Raw genomic sequence first — 19,623 nt, forward strand, 5'->3', positions numbered from 1 at the left:
TGGACATGGAATAATGGGTTGGTTCAAAATTAGGAAAGGAGTACAACAAGGCTGTATATTGTCACCTTGCTTATTTTACTTATATGCAGAGTACATCATGCAAAGTGCCAGGCTGCATGAAGCACAAGCTGGAATACAAGACTGCTGGGAGAAATATCAACAACCTCAGATATGTAGATGATACCACTCTAACGGCAGAAAGTGAAGAGGAACTGAAGAGCCTCTTGATGAAGGTGAAAGAGGAGAGTGAAAAAGCTGCCTTGAAACTCAACATTCAAAAAACACATGATCATGGCGTCTGGTGCCATCAATTAATGGCAAAAAGTGGAGGCAGTGACAGGAGGCAAAAAGTGGAAGAAGTGACAGATTATATTTTCTTGGGCTCCAAAATCACTGTGAATGGTGACTGCACCATGTAATGAAAAGATGCTTGCTGCTTGGAAGGAAAGCGATGACAAACCTAGATAGTGTATTAAAAAGCAGAGACTTCACTTTGTTGACAAAGGTTCTTATAGTCAAAGCTATGGTTTTTCCAGTAGTCATGTATAGATGTGAGAGTTTTTTAAAAGGTCCTAAATTCACATTCGGAGAAGGCAATGGCACCCCACTCCAGTACTCTTGCCTGGAAAACCCCATGGACAGAGGAGCCTGGTAGGCTTCAGTCCATGGGGTCGCTAAGAGTTGGACACGACTGAGCGACTTCACTTTCACTTTTCACTTTCATGCACTGGAGAAGGAAATGGCAACCCACTCCAGTGTTCTTGCCTGGAGAATCCCAGGGACAGAGGAGCCTGGTGGGCTGCCGTCTATGGCAGCCTACGTCTATGTGCGACTCTATGCCGTTGCACAGAGTTGGACATGACTGAAGCGACTTAGCAGCAGCAGCAGCAGCAAATTCACATTGCTGTGTTGTTTCCCATGAAGTTTATGTTGTGAATTTGAAATTTTTGCTAGGACCTGTATTTGCCAGAATTGAATATTTTCTTTTTTTAAATGCCTTAATATACTTTAAATGAAACCTGAGTTGAACACTGTTCCTTCCATCTGTTGTTCTCATTGTATGTTATTATTGTTCAGTCGCTAAGTCATGTCCAACATTTTTCGACCCTAGTCTGTAGCACCCCAGGCTTCTCTGTCCTCACAAGAAAGGCTGAGTGCTGAAGAATTGATGCTTTCAAACTGTGGTGTTGGAGAAGGCTCATGACAGTCCCTTGAACTGCAAGATCAAACTAGTCGTTCCTAAAGGAAATCAACCCTGAATATTCTTTGGAAGGACAAATGCTGAAGCTGAAGCTCCAATACTTTGGCCACCTGATATGAAGAGTTGACTCATTGCAAAAGACTCTGGTTCTGGGGAAGATTGAAGGCAAAAGGAGAAGGGGGTAGCAGAGGACAAGATGGTTAGACAGTATCACCAACCCAATGGACATGAATTTGAACAAACTGCAGGGGATGGTGGAGGACAGAGGAGTATGGGGTCACAAAGAGTGGGACATGACTTAAGAGACTAAAGAACAACAATAGGTAATGACGTAGAATTGATCCACTTGTGTTGTTTTAGGGACTTAATTATAGTAAAGGAAGAAAAGGTGATATGTCCCAACACATGATTATTTCCAATAGATAAAAGCTGTAAATAAGCTGAAGTACCAACATCAGAAAATCAATTAAGGAAAAGTGATACATAACATGGACAGATTTTGTTCTCTGATATGACAGTGCATAGAACTTAGCAGATACCCAATAAATATTTGTTTAGTAAATGAATAATTCTTTCACAGCAAATTAAATTTTAACCATGAAGATTGTGGAAAACTATAAAATGACTGTGATATAAAGTTTAAAATATGACAACATATATTGAGGTACTACTGTGTGACTGGAACTGTAGTAAAACCTAAGTATAGAATGATGATCGAGTGAAGAACAAAATGATCCGCTCTCACTGAGAACTCAGACCAATAAAGATTTCAGAGTCAATACTGACATTCAATTAATGCTGTGTGTATGTGAAAGGCACTCAGTTATGTCCAACTGTTTGCGACCCCATGGGCTGTAGACTGCCAGGCTCCTCTGTCCATGGAATTCTTCAGGAAAGAATACTGGACTGAGTAGCCATTTCCTTTGCCAGGGGATCTTCCCAATCCAGGGATCAAACCCAGGTCTCCCGCATTGCAGGCAGATTCTTTACCATCTGAGCCACTAGGGAAGCCCATAAATGCTGTAACATATGTTTTTACTAAATGGCAATCTTTAAGAGAGGTTCTTAGACTTTTAATCAAATTTATTTTCAAATTATAAACTATTTAGCAACCTTGATATTTAACTTCCCAGAAAATGAAAGTGAAAGTCACTGTCATGTTCAACTCTTTGAGACCCCACGGACTATGCAGTCTACGGAATTCTCCAGGCCAGAATGCTGGAGTGGGTAACCTTTTCCTTCTCCAGGGGATCTTCCTAACCCAGGGATCGAACCCAGGTCTCCCACATTGCAGGTGGATTCTTAACTAGCTGAGCCACAAGAGAAGACCAAGAATACTGGAGTGGGTAGCCTATCGCTTCTCCAGTGGATCTTCCTGATCCAGGAATTGAACCTAGGTCTCCTACATTGCAGGTGGATTCTTTACCAACTGAGCTATGAGGGAAGCCCCTAATTTCTGGGAACTGAATAAATTAAAAGCAACAGGTTAAAAATGGGGTATCTGAAAAAATGTAGGTATATATATTACCCAAAAGAGAAGAATCAGTTAAAAAAAATGAAGATGTTTGCATTTCAATTTGTCAGAAATTGTGGTCACAAAGATGCAATGAGTCAAATGTTAAAATATGTTCCTTTGTTTAAGGAAGGAATTAAGTTCTAACAAATTTTAGAAAGACTTTCATTAAAATATTTTGATACTTACAGAAATAAGCTTTGGAAAACTGAAAAAATGACAAATTCAATAACATTACAATGACCAATGCACTGGTTATTGGATTTTTTCCTCAGTCTGCCTAGGTACTCTTTATTTTATAAAGCTGAAGTAAATGTGTAGGTATATTCCCTACCACTGCACAACAACTAATTTCCTGGTGGTTTTATTAGGACGTGATAAACTAGGTTAAATGTTTGAGAGCTTTGATAATATTGATGGTGATTATAGGATAATGTAAAAATAAAACAATCTAATCAATATAAGGCAGTAGCATGGAGGATAGTATATTAAGTACTTAACAAATGTTTCCATTTAAAACAGTAAAAGTCTTGGCAGTTTATTGCCCCTACAGTTAGAATGCAATTTGGAATTTGGAACTTCATTTAAAAAAAATAAATTTCTTAATGAAAAGATTCATTAAAATATATATGCTATTTTATATATACGAACACACACATATATATACATATAAGCAGGATGAAGATATATAAACATCACAAAAAAAAATTCTTTGGGCAATAAATCAAGCAGAAATATTTTGGCAAAAACATGGCGCCACCATTCTAATAGTGGTTACTAACATGTATAATTCATTTATAGGCTGCTTACTTCCAAAAAGGATTTGATGTGACTTTTTGTTGAAAAGGGCTTCCCTGGTGGCTCAGAGGTTAAAGCATCTGCCTGCAATGCGGGAGACCTGGGTTTGATCCCTGGGTTGGGAAGATCCCCTGGAGAAGGAAATGGCAACCCACTCCAGTATTCTTGCCTAGACAATCCCATGGACAGAGGAGCCTGGTGGGCTATACTCCACGGGGTAGCAAAGAGTCGGACACGACTGAACGACTTCACTTCACTTTTGTTGAAAAGCACAGCTTTTAATTAAGAGTAAAAACAAACTAAAACACTGTAAACTGGGAAAGGAAAAAAAAATCAAAATCTTGGGACAAAAGACTTCTTAATATTTAGAAACAGGTTATAGCTGCCACATCTGTCATTGAATACAAAGGAGGAACACTAATTTAAGATCTTTTTAAACAGCTGCACAATGTGGCTTCTGGGGGAGGAAAAACCATTTCTCTATCCGCTTATATTTGTCTTTGGAAGCCTTTAAATTAAACTGACAATAAGATTAACAAGAGGAAAGGCAAAATTTATTCACAAGCTCACAAAGGTTGTGGTTCAAAGAAATGGCTAGAATTTAGTTTATATATCATCTTAATAGGGGAAGAGGAGGGGGAGAAAGGATACTTAACAGTCATACAAATGACTTTTAGGGAAGACAAAATGGACCTTTAGGAAAATAGATGGGAGTTATGATAATCTTGTGACAATGCCTGTTTAATGCAATTTCTCATCTGAAAATCTTTCTTAAAAAGAATTTGAGGCATTTTAATTATTTTCGAAGTGTCTGCTTTTAGGCAAAGAGTGGGGATGGGAGGCGGTTCAGACGAAGTCTTTTTTTTTAACCTCTGTTGTTTCTTAGACATCTTCAGCTCAAAATAATCTTTATGCCACAGTGGTATATTCTGGATGCCTTCATAGATTCAGAAAAAGATGATCAAGAGAGAATAAATATGATGTCAAGAAAAATACACTGGCAAGAGCATAAGTAGTCCTGGTAAAAATATCAGTCAGACGTGAAAATTCTAAAGGATGTCATTCTATACTGATAAATTTTCATTATCTTTATCCATAATAAGACTATCCTTAAATGTATTAGAAGTTAAAACCTCTGGAAAATAAGAACATTTATTGGAAGTAAAATGGGTTTTTTATAGAGCATACTTCATCTCCTAACTTTACCAGTTTTTTTCACTCTGGAATAAAGAGGCTGAAGGGAAAAAAGTCCTTGGAAATACCTAACTGAGAATAAGGCACTGGTTGTCTTCTAGGTTTAATAAAGAATTTCTGAGGATAATATAAATTCAGTTATCATCATCTTTAGAGATATTTTTAAATTACCTCTAATTTATTGGCACAAGGTCCACTAACAAGCGCAACCACACCATGGTCAGATACCTAAGCAAAGGGAAAAAGAACACAGCACATAAATGGAGATGATGGAAGCATATTTTTCTACAAGTTATTATTTAGATATTGTTTTATTTCCTCCCATTCAGCAAACATGTATTTTAGCCACCACATACCTTCCACCCTTACTTAAAACAATTGAGGGGAGGGTGCCAAATTATATTGCAATTATTTAACTATCAAAATATGAAGTCAATAATTTCAGCAACAACAAAAAAAATTATGTTCTGATGAGTTATGGAAATATACTGGGCAAATAAATACATACAGTCTCTACATTTCAAGTTTTATTTCATTTACCTGAGTAGCTGAAAAATCAACACACTGCAAAAATGCGCAGTTTTCTCCTAATGCCTGCAAGGACACATCAGTAATACCTAAGCAGCCTCCTAAATCAATGATCTTTAACAGCCGGCAATTGAGTGCAAGAGCAAGGACTCCTTCATCAGTGAGATTGCAGCATCTTTTCAAAGAAGCTTCATGCAGGTAAGAACAAGATGAAGCCACAGCTTTTATTCCTGAGGGAAAATATAATTCCATATCAGTGAGCTATAGATGTTTATATATGAGAAATGTGACTGATTTTTATTTTAGTAATCACCAGTACTGATACATCCAATTAGCCTTTTCCAAAGTAGTTCATATGGGGAATATACTATTTTTCTAGTGATGCTGTCATTATTTAAAACTCTTTTAGAATGTTTCAAGAATTCTCTATACAATCTGTAGTATAGTCCTCAGAATATCTGCAATTAATGACATGCCTTTTTATGATTAGATTTGCTTTTAAGAAATGACCAAATATCATTCAGAACCAAATTAGGTAATTAAATAGTAATGATTCTCCTTTTTGTTAAAAGTTTTAAAGTAATAAAGTTAATTTTCTTGTAGACTCTGAAAAAAAAAATCAAAAGTTAAATGCTGCAAATGTCTTAAGTAATAGCTTTCATGCTTATCCTTAGAAATCATACCCATGTTTCTGTGTTTTCCCCTCCCTCTTTGATTCTACCCTTTCCTACCACCATGCTCCTTCTCTGTTAGCCTGGACGAATCTTAAATTTTACCAAGGGTCAAGAAAAGAGAGGCCCTTAAATCCAATTAAACTGATGTAAAAGCACTTTGGTGACAGGTATGTGATGATGTGCCATATAAATAAAAAGAGTACTGAAGGAATCCTGGGCCCTTCAGTCATGGACAAACATTATAGCACTGTTAAAAGACACCTTTATGGGCAAAATACACAAAATGGAAGATGGTAAATTCGTGTGTAGGTCATTTTTATTGTTTACTATGTCTTAAGAAAGAACTCTTAGTTTATTCATTAGTGTTCAGCATGAAAGTTCTTTTAGAGAGTCAGTATTTGTGTAAACATTTTAAAACTTATGCTTCCTTGCAGTATTATGAATATCCTAACTTGCTAACCAAGCTAATTGTAAAATAGAGCCAACTACCTACAAAATTTTCCAGAAACCTAGGTAGCCAAATAACTCCCTCTTTCTTATATTGAAAAGAGTAAAAATTTTATATTTTTAAAAAATGGTAAAAATCCATTAATTCATGTAACAGTCACACTGATACATGCAGTCTGCCTGGTTATAAAACACTGTAACTGGACAAGGTCGGTACCAAACCCAATTTCAGCTTCCTGCCACTCAGAAGGTCAAATCTCAAGAGACAAGTGTTGGTGGAAAACTTAAAGTTGCTTTAGTCAGGAAGCCGGCAAACTGGGGAGATGGTAGACTGACGTCCTCCAGAGCATCTCCAAGTTGCCAGTTGGAAGATAAAGGTTCTAAAGCATATGTGAGGGAGGGGGCTGCAAGGTACACAAGCAGTTCATACACAGTTCTCAGATTGGTTGGCATCAAGGTAAAGTTTCAAACATCACCAGTCTTCTGGTTTCAACTGGTCTGGGGGCTACATGCTTGCAGTCAGCAGTTTTCATCTGGTCTGCTTCCTGTGAAAACAACTTAGGAGTGTGTGTTAGACCTTTATATCTTTCAGAGAACTGGGCATTTGGTGATTTTGCTATGTGACTGGTTTATAGTCTAAATTGTTTCAGCTTCCCTGCCAATGTCCTTGAAGTTGGTATCTGGAATTAAGCAAGCAAGATTAGTTCTTTCTTAGTCAATTAGTCATTGTCTAAAACAGTTTTGAGGCATGCTTAGGTCAGCGGGAGTGGAAAATAAATGTTTCAAGTTTTGTGCAGCTCAAAATGGGGCAGTTCTGGCTACAAAACTATGTGTTATACAGGCTGATAGGAGAGAGCCTAGTAAATATTTGCTAATGATTTAACTTTCTGTTGTAATATTACAACAAAAAAGTCTTAACAAAGTTATGAACTGGTCATTTCTTGTTTCACTATACTAGGCAAAATATTTAAAATATTTATCTAGCCATGTTTATTTTAAATATGTTTAAAATTTAAATAGTGACAATGTTTTTCCTAACTTTCAGCACTGATAATAAGCAAGAATTCTAATTAGGATTCTCTAGCTTATTTTGAATATTTTTATTGATAAATATAGTTTCTATTTCTTTGACACATTCATACTGTTCATGGGGTTCTCAGAACTGACTCATTGGAAAAGACCCTGATGCTGGGAAAGATTGAAGGTGGGAAGAGAAGGGGATAACAGAGGATGAGATGGTCGGATGGCATCACCGACTCAATGGATGTGAGTTTGAGCAAGCTCTGGGAGTTGGTGATGGACAGGGAAGCCTGGCATGCTGTAGTCCATGGGGTATCAAAGAGTGGGACACGACTGAGTGACTGAACTGACTGACTGACATCTTCATACTATCTTTTAATATATCTTCCCCCTTCTCTGCTCCAAAACTATGGTGAATAGTTTCTACCAATTCATTCAGTGTTAATAAACATACCTTTTGAAGTTATGGAAATTCTGTTTTCTTTTGAGGAATTTAAATTTAATTTCTTCAGTTTTCTGCAGTTACATAGGTGCAGGAGAGCAGTATCTGAAATATCACAGCTTCGTAGATCTAGAGTTTGGACTTCAGGATGTAAAATCTATAATACATACATTATTTTGAAAAATTAAAATTTCCTATAAACATAAATATTTATTCCATATTCAGTGTTTTGATGGTCATAACAGAGAAATGGCAGGTGAAAACTATAGCAAAGAATACAGAAATGCATTTGTGTGAAGACAGATACAAAAAGCAGAAAAAAACAAGTCTACTTCCAACTGAGGGTGCAGCTTATAGTGTCCCCAAAGTCTTGTTGGGACACAGAGCTCTGAGACAGCTGGTACAGAATAAGAACCCATTAGATATGGAAGCAGAACCAAGGTAGTGGGGTGCTTATCCTCTTCCAGTAGTTTCTGACTATGATGAGAGATTCTAGCTATGTGCCTCTTTGTTCAGCAGGTACAAGTCTTTAATCTCTGTAGGCAGAGAGTGATGATAGTTGCAAACCCATTTTACAATTAAGAGAACTGAGGTTCAGTGTCAGAGAGAGTGGCAAAGATGGTATTTTTATTCAGGCCAGAAGCTTTACTATACATTCTCCCTTACAGAATTGTTAATTTTAGCTTAATTAGGGAAAGGGCTTCCTGGGAAGCTCAGTTGGTAAAGAATCTGCCTATCATGTGGGAGACCTGGGTTCAATCCCTGGATACGGAAGATCCCCTGGAGAAGGGCATGGCAACCCACTCAGTATTCTTGCCTGGAGAATCCCATGGACAGAGGAGTCTAGTGGGCTACAGTCCATGGAGTCACAAAGAGTCAGACACGACTAAGCAACTAACATACATATAGGGAAAGGGAGTAAGTATAAGTTAGATGGAGTGAGGTAGCCAGAAGAAGAACTAAAAGAGTTTAGAAGAATGATTTTTAACTGATTGTTATCCTTGAATGGATAAAATCAATCTAGTAGGCTATGATCAACATTTTTTAATTGAAATAAGACATACTAGAATAAAATAGAAAATATCCAAGTGTACTGTACACTGTGCTGTTACACGTAGGAGTGGTTTGTGTCCTAGAGTCACAATGTAACATTCATATTTCTTCTTGTGGGTCTTTTTTTTTTTTTTTTGCCATTTGTTTTTTCACTCTGCATTTTAATTTTTTCTAGATTTACTAAGGTATACTTAACCAAAAAGTTTAACATTTCTTGAAAATATGCAGTTCATGGATGTTGGTACCATGAAGACAAGGGGAATAACTGAAGGAACAGTGGGAGATTTTTAATTTTTATTTTATTTGTTTTTTGGCTGCTCAACATGTGGGATCTTAGTTCCCCAACCAGGAATGAAATCTGCACCCCCTGCATCAGAAGCGTTGAGTCTTAACCTCTGGACCCCCAGGGAAGTCAATGGGAGATTATTTTAGAAGCTATTACACAGGACATTATGGTTATCTGGAGAAAAAAAGAACTTTAGTATATTCTAAAATTACTCATCCTAATATAAAACATTGTTCCAAAAATCTGAAACCATAGCTGACCAGTAAAATATAATAAGCTTGCTTTACAGTTGTATATTTTCTTACCTCACTTATGTTTGAATCTGTTATCTGCCCCTGCACGCTCATAATTTTGATGAGTCTATCTTTTATGTTGGGTGGCAAAGGCTTAATGTCTGTGATATATCTAGAAATATTCTTCATGAAGCACCAAAGGCATCTGAAATACAAATACAATACAGTAAATTACACTATACAGGTATTGACTGCTAATATTTGTTTAATGCATTTGTTAGCACTTAGTTCTTTCATAAATAAGAAAGAAAAAATGGGTGCACATTTTATATGAATATTTACAACTTAAGCTTGGTAAGATTCAAAAGCCTCAGTTATGAACAAGTTGCCCTTTTCCTCTACAACTTTTTCTCAGCATCCATCACTTACTAAAATGCATTCTGAATGACAAAGAATTTTTCTTAAGTCAGTCTCTCCAATTGCTAAGACATACAGTTACTACCAAGCTTTTAGTCACATACATTCCTAAGTAAACATTAAACTAGGGCCTATTAATTGACAAATTTTATGTGTTAATCCAACAAACTTGCTTTCACTATTTTTCTTAAAAATTGTACAGGTATAAGACCCAAGAAAGAACTGTAACCACAAAGATTTCACAAATGGTACAAATCAGAGAGAGAATAAACTTAGTGCCAGTATTATATATCACAGAGTTATCAAGGCAGGCAACAACCAAGACCCATACAACCAACATATTTCATATTGATATGTGGCCTGAAATTCCAACTATCTGAGATACTTGTATGTTAAATAAATACAAATCTTTCTTAGTTTCTGCCTACAAATACTTTCACATGTACACACTTGAATTTTTTTAGTGCAGTCTTTTTCTTTTTCTTCTTTTGGTTGCCTCTGCCTTTCTTTCTCCTATCTTTCCCCCTTCCATTAGTTTAGTTCCTCATGCTATTCCTTGTATATTCTTATTTTTCCTGTGCTTGTACACACACACACACACATTCACTCACACACACACATTCACTCACACATGTATCTATGTTCTCACACATACTTTTACAAGTTAGGGTGGGGGTGGGGAGAGATCACTGTTTCTTAGAATGGCATCAGTGTGTACTCACTTTTCTACAAACTCTTTCATTTAATAATAATTCTTTAAAGCATCAAGTATAGTTTTAATTCTCCTTTAGTGGCTAAATATTGTATTTCATAGTGTGGATGACTTCGTCATCCCCTATTGAGGAGCATTCCACTGTTTCTAGGATATAACATATGTTGTCAGATTATTTTCTTCATATTTCCATCAGAAGTGTTGGAGAGTTCCTTTTCCTCTACATCACTAAGCAACAGATGTTATTGTTCATTTTATTTATTTTTCCATTTATTTTCATTATGTCCATTTCCCAATCTCATCCCCCAGCTCTAGGAAATCATTCTAATGTCTAATGTGTATCCTTTTGTTGTATGTATCCTTTTAGCATGATTGTTCTATGGATGTATTTCTAATTTATGTGTGTGGTATTTGTCATAGATTAGTTTTTCACTGAGCACTATTTTTACCATCTGCTTACTCTTAAATGTTGACAGATCTCATGGGTGAAAACTAGTATCTCATTACTAATTTAATTCTTATTTCTCTAATTTCTAGTAAATTTAACATCTTTTCATAAAGTTCTGGCTATCTAGATATTCTTTCCTCAAAATAATCTATTCATATCTTCTATCTATTTTGCTTTTTACTTGTATCTATGAGCTATTTTTGTGGTCAAATACATAACTAATTTTATATGTGCTCTATAAATATTCAGAAAATGTATATTTTCTATCTGAGAGTTGTAATGTTCTCTTTCTGTGTTTTATATATGCGTGTCTAAATATCTCTCTCTGTGTATGTACATGTATGTGCATATAAATATATTATGTGTGTTAGTGTTAACCTCTCAGTCATGTCCAACACTTTGCAACCCCATGGACTGTAGCCTACCAGACTCTTATGTCCATGGGATTTTTCAGGCAAGAATACATTTCCTTCTCCAAGGGATCTTCCCAATCCATGGATTGAACCCAGGCTTCTAGCATTGTAGACAGGTTCTTTACCATCTGAGCCACTGTGTATGTGATTATTCATTGATTAGTATCTTTTATTTCTTCTATGTTCTTATTCTTTCTACTAAATCTGTAGAATTCTTAGTTTGCAATACTTGTATTAAAAAAAAAAAAAGTTATTTATTTGGCTGTGCTGGGTCTTAGGTGCATCATGTGGGATCTTAGTTCCTTGACCAGGGATGGAAGCCATGCTGCTTGCAGTGAGAACATGGAGTCTTAACCACTGGACCACAGGGAAGTCCCTTACCTTTCATTTTTTACTTAAAAACTCTCTTGTAATAGATTTTTGTAACTGTCAAGAGTGGCACAGAATCTGAGAGTTGATCCTACTTACCAGTTTATGATTTAGCTTTATTATCATTTTATGAATGCTGGCAGAAGAATGCTGGGTCAGTGAAAAATGACTTTATTACTCAGGATAAGAGCAGTAGCCAGGGATCTTCCCTGGTGGTCTAGTGGTTAAGAATCTGCCTGCCAATGCAGGGCACTGGGGTTCGAACCCTGGTCCAGGAATTAAGAACCGACATGCTGCTGAGCAACTTAACCCCATACTTCACAACCATGAGCCTGTGCATCCTAGAGCCTGTGCTCCATAACAAGAGAAGCCACAGCAATGAGCAGAGTAGCCCCTGGTCGCTGCTACTAGAGAAAGCCCATGGGCAGCAACAAAGACCCAGCTCAGTCAAAAATAAATAAATTAAAAAAAAGAAAAAGAGTAGTAGCTGGAGCTTCATGTTTGTGTTGGTTATCCATGTCCCAGGTCCTACAGTATAATGTACGAAGGTCGGTCCAGATAGATGTTTACTCATGTAGTGGGTTGTACAAGACAGAAACACTGAGCTTGAGGGGGTTCACCATTTTTATAGCAACCAGAAGCAAGACTGCTCTTTTTGGAAGGAGAAAAATACTTCATCTCTCAAGGCTGTTTACTACAAATGCAACCTTGAGAAATGGCCTAGGTAATCAAGGCCCTGCATTCTTGGTACACCCAGCAAGAATGTGCAGGTCCATGGTGTTGCCTCTTCCAACAATCCACCCCAGTAAGTTCTTGGCTTAATTCAAATATTCATGGAGGTATGCCACTCTTTATCAGCTACTTTAATTTGACCAACAGAGGCTAAAACCTAATCTGTTCAATTTGCCTCTTAAAGCACTTAATTAAAGCTACTATCAATAGCCAACACATTGGAAAAGACCCTGATCCAAGGAAATATTGAAAGCAAAGGAGAAAGGGGTGGCAGAGGATGAGGTAGTTAGATAGCATCACTGACTCAATGGACATGAAACTGAGCAAACTGTCGGAGACAGTGGAGGACAGAGGAGCCTGGTGTGCTACAGACCATGGGGTCACAAAGAGTTGGATATATGACTTAGTGAGTAAACAACTATCAGTGTTATGGTCTTTATAGACTGGGACCTGGGGACTGGAGACGATGAAAAGAGGGACGCAGGGGACCCAAGTCTCGAGTGAAACAAGGGTGCTTTATTTGTGGCAGAGTGTGCTTATATATCCCCATACAAGGAAGCTTTAGGCAGCAAAAATAAAGTTGAGCAAAAACAGAACCAGGTGAATAACAATCGTCACAGGGCCAAAAGACAATCCATATCTGAGTAATAGGGACATGACTGAATAGTTTACGTTAAAGTAAAAGGTCACTGAAGGGAATCCATGTATGTGCTCTGCCTCATGACTTCAGACCTAAGAACTGCGTGCAGCTCTGTTCATTCCTGTTTTCCAGGAATTGATGAGGAACAGAGGGCCCTTGAGAAACAGCACACAAAGGAAGAAAACAACATGTTGGATTCCTTAAAGTTGAATGTCCCCTGACATATCAGTAGTACTCCAAGTAGCAGGATAAGGCCAACCTGCAGTAACGACCTCAAAAGTAACTGCTGGGCCCCAGATTCAGCTAACTGTGAAAAAGTGTGGAGTGGGGGAAGGGAACCAGTAGGTGTTATTTTCAACACACAGGATGTGGTCAAAGTCCAGTCTATCACCTCTTATGAAAGATACAAGGGAATTTAGGTGGTTATTTCAATGACTACATTTTTCTTTCTTAGGGCTTTTAATTTTTTAAATTTATCTGTCATTTTTATCTACATTCATCTGTTAAGAATAACTGTTCCTTTGTTTTTGAACATTTCCAATATATTTGTTTTAAAATATCTTTCAAGTTATTCTACTGTCCGAAGTTAATAAAGTGTCAATTGTCCTATTTTCTGTTGAGTCTCTTTCATGCTATTTTGTTCTTTAGGTACTTTGTACATTTTGACTGTTAACACTTCTTTGGCAGAAGTAGTTTTGTGTGAGAATCCTGTGTTCTTTGTGTTGTGAAAGCAAACCCCATGGTGAAAGTCTGAGTTTTCCTCCTCTTAAGGACACTGTCTTTGTCTGGTTGAATTGCAATAACAAAATGCCACAGATTGGATAGATTTGTTAAAAAAAAGAACTTTAATTTTCACAGTTCTGGATGCTAGAAGTCTAAGATCAAAGTGCCAGCATGGTTGAGTTAGGGCTCTCTTCCTGATCCACAGCTGGCACCTTCTCTATGTGTCCTCTTATGGTAGAAGGGGCTAGGGATTTCTCTGGAGCTTCTTTGTAAAGACACTAATTCAATTTGTAAGATTTTGAAATGGAGCAGGACCCTATTGTCCTTACCCCTACCCCATGTCCACTGTCTGCCTTTTGTCTGTGGAAAACTTTAGTCAAAGAGAAAGTTTAATCAGAGAAGTGAGAAATGTGGAAAACAAAGAAAAACAGTCAAAAGAGACCAAATAATAATGTAGGCATTAAGCAATCAAGGACCTTTAGTTCTTTCTCAAGGGCTACAGATACTATTCTGAGCCATATCCTGTGAACTGTCTTATAGATATTAAAACATAGGGGTGAAGAAGTTAACTACATAATGACCAGACTGTACCCATGACATAAGCTGTCACAATTCCTAGAACTGGCCTCAAAGAAATGGTAACAAATGGATTTTGGAACTGAAGATTAACTGTACCAAAAACAACCAATTAAAACCAATTAAAAGACACTTGCTCCCTGGAAGAAAAGCTATGACAAACCTGCTGCTGCTCCTGCTAAGTCGCTTCAGTTGTGTCCAACTCTGTGCAACCCATATGGCAGCCCACCAGGCTGCCCTGTCCCTGGGATTCTCCAGGCAAGAACACTGGAGTGGGTTGCCATTTCCTTCTCCAATGCATGAAAGTGAAAAGGGAAAGTGAAGCCACTCAGTTGTGTCTGACTCTTTGTGACTCTAAGGACTGTAGCCTACCAGGCTTCTCCATCCATGGGATTTTCCAGGCAAGAGTACTCGAGTGGGGTGCCACTGCCTTCTAGATTAGCCTATTTTGCACTTTTCACATTGGAGAAGGCAATGGCACCCCACTCCAGTGCTCTTGCCTGGAAAATCCCATGGATTGAGGAACCTGGTAGGCTGCAGTCCATGGGGTCGCAAAGAGTCAGACACGACTGAGCAACTTCACTTTCACTTTTCACTTTCATGCATTGGAGAAGGCAATGGCACCCCACTCCAGTGCTCTTGCCTGGAAAATCCCATGGATTGAGGAACCTGGTAGGCTGCAGTCCATGGGGTCGCAAAGAGTCAGACACGACTGAGCAACTTCACTTTCACTTTTCACTTTCATGCATTGGAGAAGGAAATGGCAACCCACTCCAGTGCTCTTGCCTGGAAAATCCCATGGATTGAGGAACCTGGTAGGCTGCAGTCCATGGGGTCGCAAAGAGTCAGACACGACTGAGCAACTTCACTTTCACTTTTCACTTTCATGCATTGGAGAAGGAAATGGCAACCCACTCTAGTGTTCTTGCCTGGAGAATCCCAGGGACAGGGAAGCCTGGTGGGCTGCCATCTATGGCCAACTCGCACAGAGTCGGACAGGACTGAAGTGACTTAGCAGCAGCAGCAGCAGCACTTTTCATATAAATGGAATTATAAAATATGTGATAATTTATTACTGGCTTCCTTCACTTAACATTTTCAAGTTTATCTAGTTGTAACATGTATCAGCACTTCATTCATTTTTACTGTCAAATAATATTCCATCATATAGATATACCACCTTTTGTTTATCCATGCATCAGTTTATTGATACTTAGGTTGTTTCTATTTGGGGGCTATTATGGATAATCCTGCTACAAATGTTCATGTATGAGTTTTTGGGTAGACATATGTTTTCATTTACTTTGGGGACATATCTAAGAGCTCACTTGCTGGGTCACATAAAACTTCTGAGTCATACAGTAACTCTAAGTATAAACATTTGAGGAATTGCCAAACTATTTTTACAAAGTGGCTACAACATTTTATATTCCTACCAGCAATGTATGAGGGTTCCAATTTCTCAACATCCTTTCCAATATTTGATATTATCTGTCTTTTATTTTTGCCATCCTAGTGGCTCTGAAGTAATAATAGCTCATTATGGTTTTGACTTACATTTCACTGCTAGTTAATGACGTTGAGCATCTCTGCATGTGCTTGTCAGCCATCTGTATATCTCCTTTATAGAACTGTCTATTTAGATCCTCTTCCCACTTTTAAGTTGGGTTTTTCTGTTTATAGGATTCTTAGTTGAGATTTTTCTTTCAGCACTTTAAACATGTTATCCCATTGTTTTCTGCTTTCAGTGTTTCTGAAGAGGAGTTCATTGTTAATCTTATTAAGGTTCTCTTATACACGAGTAATTTTTCTCTTACTGTTTTCAGGATTTTCTTTTGGCCTCAGCATTTTACTATTATATTTTTGTTTTGTTTTTGGCCATGTCATGCAGCTTGCAGGATCTTAGTTCCCTGATCAGGGATTGAACCTGGGCCCTCAGTAGTAAGAGTGTGGAGTCCTAACTATAGGACAACCAGGGAATTCTCCTGATATGTATGTTTATATTTCTTTGTATTTATCCTAAAAATTCATTCAGTTAATTTCAATTCACTGAGTTCCTCGGATGTGTAGATTAATATTTCTCATTAAATCTGGCTTTTAGCTATTATTTTTTCAAGAATCTATTTTCTTCTCTTTCTCTCTTTTTGTTTTCGTGTTCCCATCACATGTATATTGACATGCTTATCCCGTACTCCTCTGAGGTTCTGCCCCATTTCCTTATCCTATTTACCTTCCATTCTTCAGATTGCATACTATTATTTATCTTCAAGTTCATAACTCTTTATTCTGCCAGTTCAAATCTACTGCTGAGTCCCTTGAGTGATTTTTAAATTTCAGTTATTGTAATTTTTCAATTCCAGAATTTCCATTTGGTTCTTTTTTATATATAATTTATATTTCTTCATTAATTGTACCTCTAAAGTAATAGCCTCTATGGTGCCAAGATAGGCACAATAAAGGAGAGAAATGTATGGGACAACAGAAGCAGAAACAATTAAGAAGACATGGCAAGAATACACAGAACTATACAAAAAAGATCTTAATTATGTGGATAACCATGATGGTGTGATCACTCACCTAGAGCCAGATATCCTGGAGTGTGAAGTCAAGTGGGCCTTAGGAAGCATCACTACAAACAAAGCTAGTGGAGTTGATGGAATTTCAGCTGACCTATTTCATATCCTAAAAGATGATGCTGTGAAAGTGTTGCACTCAATATGCCGGCAAATTTGGAAAACTCAGCAGTGGCCACAGGACTGGAATAGGTTAGTTTTCATTCCAATTCCAAAGAAGGGCAATGCCAAAGAATGTCCACAGCCTTTGACTGTGTGGATCACAACAAACTGTGGAAAATTCTTAAAGAGATAGGAATGCCAGACCACCTTATCTGTCTCCTGCAAAATCTGTATGCAAATCAAGAAGCAACAGTTAGAACCAGATAGAATAACAGACTGGTTCAAAATTGTGAAAGGGATACATCAAGGCTGTATATTGTCACCCTGTTTATTTAACTAATATGCAGAGTACATCATGTGAAATGCTGGGCCAGATGAAGCACAAGCTAGAATCAAGATTTCAGGGGAAAATATCAATAACCTCAGATATTGATATTATCTGTTACATGCAGAGGACACCACTCTTATGGCAGAAGGTAAAGAGGAATTAAAGAGCTTCTTGATGAAGGTGAAAGAGGAGAGTGAAAAAGCTGGCTTAAAACTTAGCATTTATAAACAAAGATCATGGTATCCAGTCCCATCACTTCATGGCAATGGATGGGGAAACAATGGAAACAGTGACAGACTTTATTTTCTTGGGCTCCAGAATCATTGTGGATGGTGACTGCAGCCATGAAATTAAAAGACGCCTGCTCCTTGGAAGAAAAGCAATGACAAATCCAGACAGCATATTAAAAAGCAGAGACATTACTTTGCCAACAAAGGTCTGTATAGTCAAAGCTATGGTTTTTCCAGTAGTCATGTATGGATGTGAGAGCTGGACAAAAAAAAAGGCTGAGTGCCAAAGAATTGATGCCTTTGAACTGTGGGGCTGGAGAAGACTCTTGAGAGTCCCTTGAACTGCAAGGGGATCAAACCAGTCAATCCTAAAGGAAATCGATCCTGAATGTACATTGAAAGGAGTGATGCTGAAGCAGAAGCTCCCATACTCTGGCCACCTGATGCAAAGAGCTGATTCATTGGAAAAGCCCCTGATGCTGGGAAAGATTGACAGCAGGAAGAGAAGGGGACAACAGAGATGGTTGGATGGCATCACTGATGCAATGGACATTCATTTGAGGAAACTCCAGGAGATGGTGAAGGACAGCAAAACCTGGTGTGCTGCAGTCCATGGGGTCCCAAAGAGTCACACACCACTGATCAACTGAACGACGATCATGATTTTATCTATATCATGAGACATTGTCATCATACCTTTAATTCTTTTTCCTTTTTTTTAAAATTGAGGTGAAATTCACATAATATAAAATTAACCTTTTAAAGTGTAAAATTCTTTGGCATTTTGAATATTCATGTTGTATAAACACTACTTCTATCCACTTATAAAATCGTTTCATTAGCCCAAAGGAAAATTTACATTTACTAAGGAGTCAGTTTCCATTCCTCTCTTTCCCCAGTACCAGGAAACCATCAATGTGCTTCTTTTGCTATGGAATGTTCTATTTCAGGTATTTCATATAAATTTATTCATATAAATGTGAACTTTTATGTCTGGTTTCTTCCATTTAGCATAATGTTTCTCAGGTTCATCCACATTGTAGCATGTATCAGTATTTCATTCCTTTTAATGGCTGAATGATATTTCATTGTATGGATATACCACATTTTGTGTATTGATTCATTGGTGATGGACATATTGGTTGTTTCCACCTTTGGATTGCTGTGATTAGTGTTACTATGAATATTTGTGTAGAAATATTTGAGTACTCGATTTCAATTATGTTGGTTATATATCTAAGAGTGAATTTGTGAGTAAAAATGGTAATTCTATGTTTAACTTTTTGACGAACTGCCAAACTACTTTTACCCTTACTTCTGTAAGTATGGCATAATTTAGTTCTTTGAACATATTTAGAGTAGTTTTTTAAGACTTTGCTAAGTCCAACATCTGAGTGCTCTTAAAGGTAGTTTCTGGTAAATAAAAGCTGTCACCATTGTCCTGGGCCTCCCCCTTAGGTCCAGGGGTCAGAAAACTATGACCTATGGGCCAAATCTGGCCTGTTATCTGCTTTTATAAATGAACTTTTCTTAGAACACAGCTATGTCTGTTCATTTATGTGTTGTTTATGGCTGCTTTCACACTATAATGACAGAGCTGAGACTGTATTTCTTGAAAGGCTGAAAATCGCCAATACCTACCTTAGATAATGTAATACTATGAAGATTAAGCCATATGTTTTTACTGACTTTTGGACTATTGCCAACTGCCTAGTCACTTGGTCTGCAACTTGGAAGACTACAGATGGGCAGATTAAAGATATTCCTCTTTAGGACTGTGAACTATAGAACAAATTATAGCTGATATATATATACATGGCAATGGCTCATTCTCCAATGGAATGGGCTGGGATGACATTGTTAATTATGCCCTACCCAGATCCCTGTCATTTCTACTGGAAATTCATCATTATGCTGAACATGGTGACACGTCCACCATCATGGCTTAGGAAGTAAGGATTACACGTGCCT

General features: G+C 37.5%; 1 protein-coding gene across 4 annotated transcripts in view; it reads right to left on the reverse strand.

The window, feature by feature from the left end:
• The window catches only part of AMN1 (antagonist of mitotic exit network 1 homolog), a 73,589-nt gene that overhangs the window by 27,137 nt on the left and 26,829 nt on the right, over positions 1-19,623 (reverse strand). For all 4 annotated transcript variants that reach the window (XM_006058599.4, XM_006058601.4, XM_044941317.2 and 1 more), the window contains 4 exons: positions 9,462-9,594; positions 7,830-7,974; positions 5,247-5,464; positions 4,878-4,934 (listed from right to left, as the gene is read on the reverse strand). In XM_006058599.4, coding sequence (XP_006058661.1) covers positions 4,878-4,934; positions 5,247-5,464; positions 7,830-7,974; positions 9,462-9,594 — 553 coding nt within the window. The remainder of the gene's footprint in view (positions 1-4,877; positions 4,935-5,246; positions 5,465-7,829; positions 7,975-9,461; positions 9,595-19,623) is intronic.

This window comes from Bubalus bubalis, chromosome 4 (assembly GCF_019923935.1).
Source record: "Bubalus bubalis isolate 160015118507 breed Murrah chromosome 4, NDDB_SH_1, whole genome shotgun sequence".
NCBI lineage: Eukaryota > Metazoa > Chordata > Mammalia > Artiodactyla > Bovidae > Bubalus > Bubalus bubalis.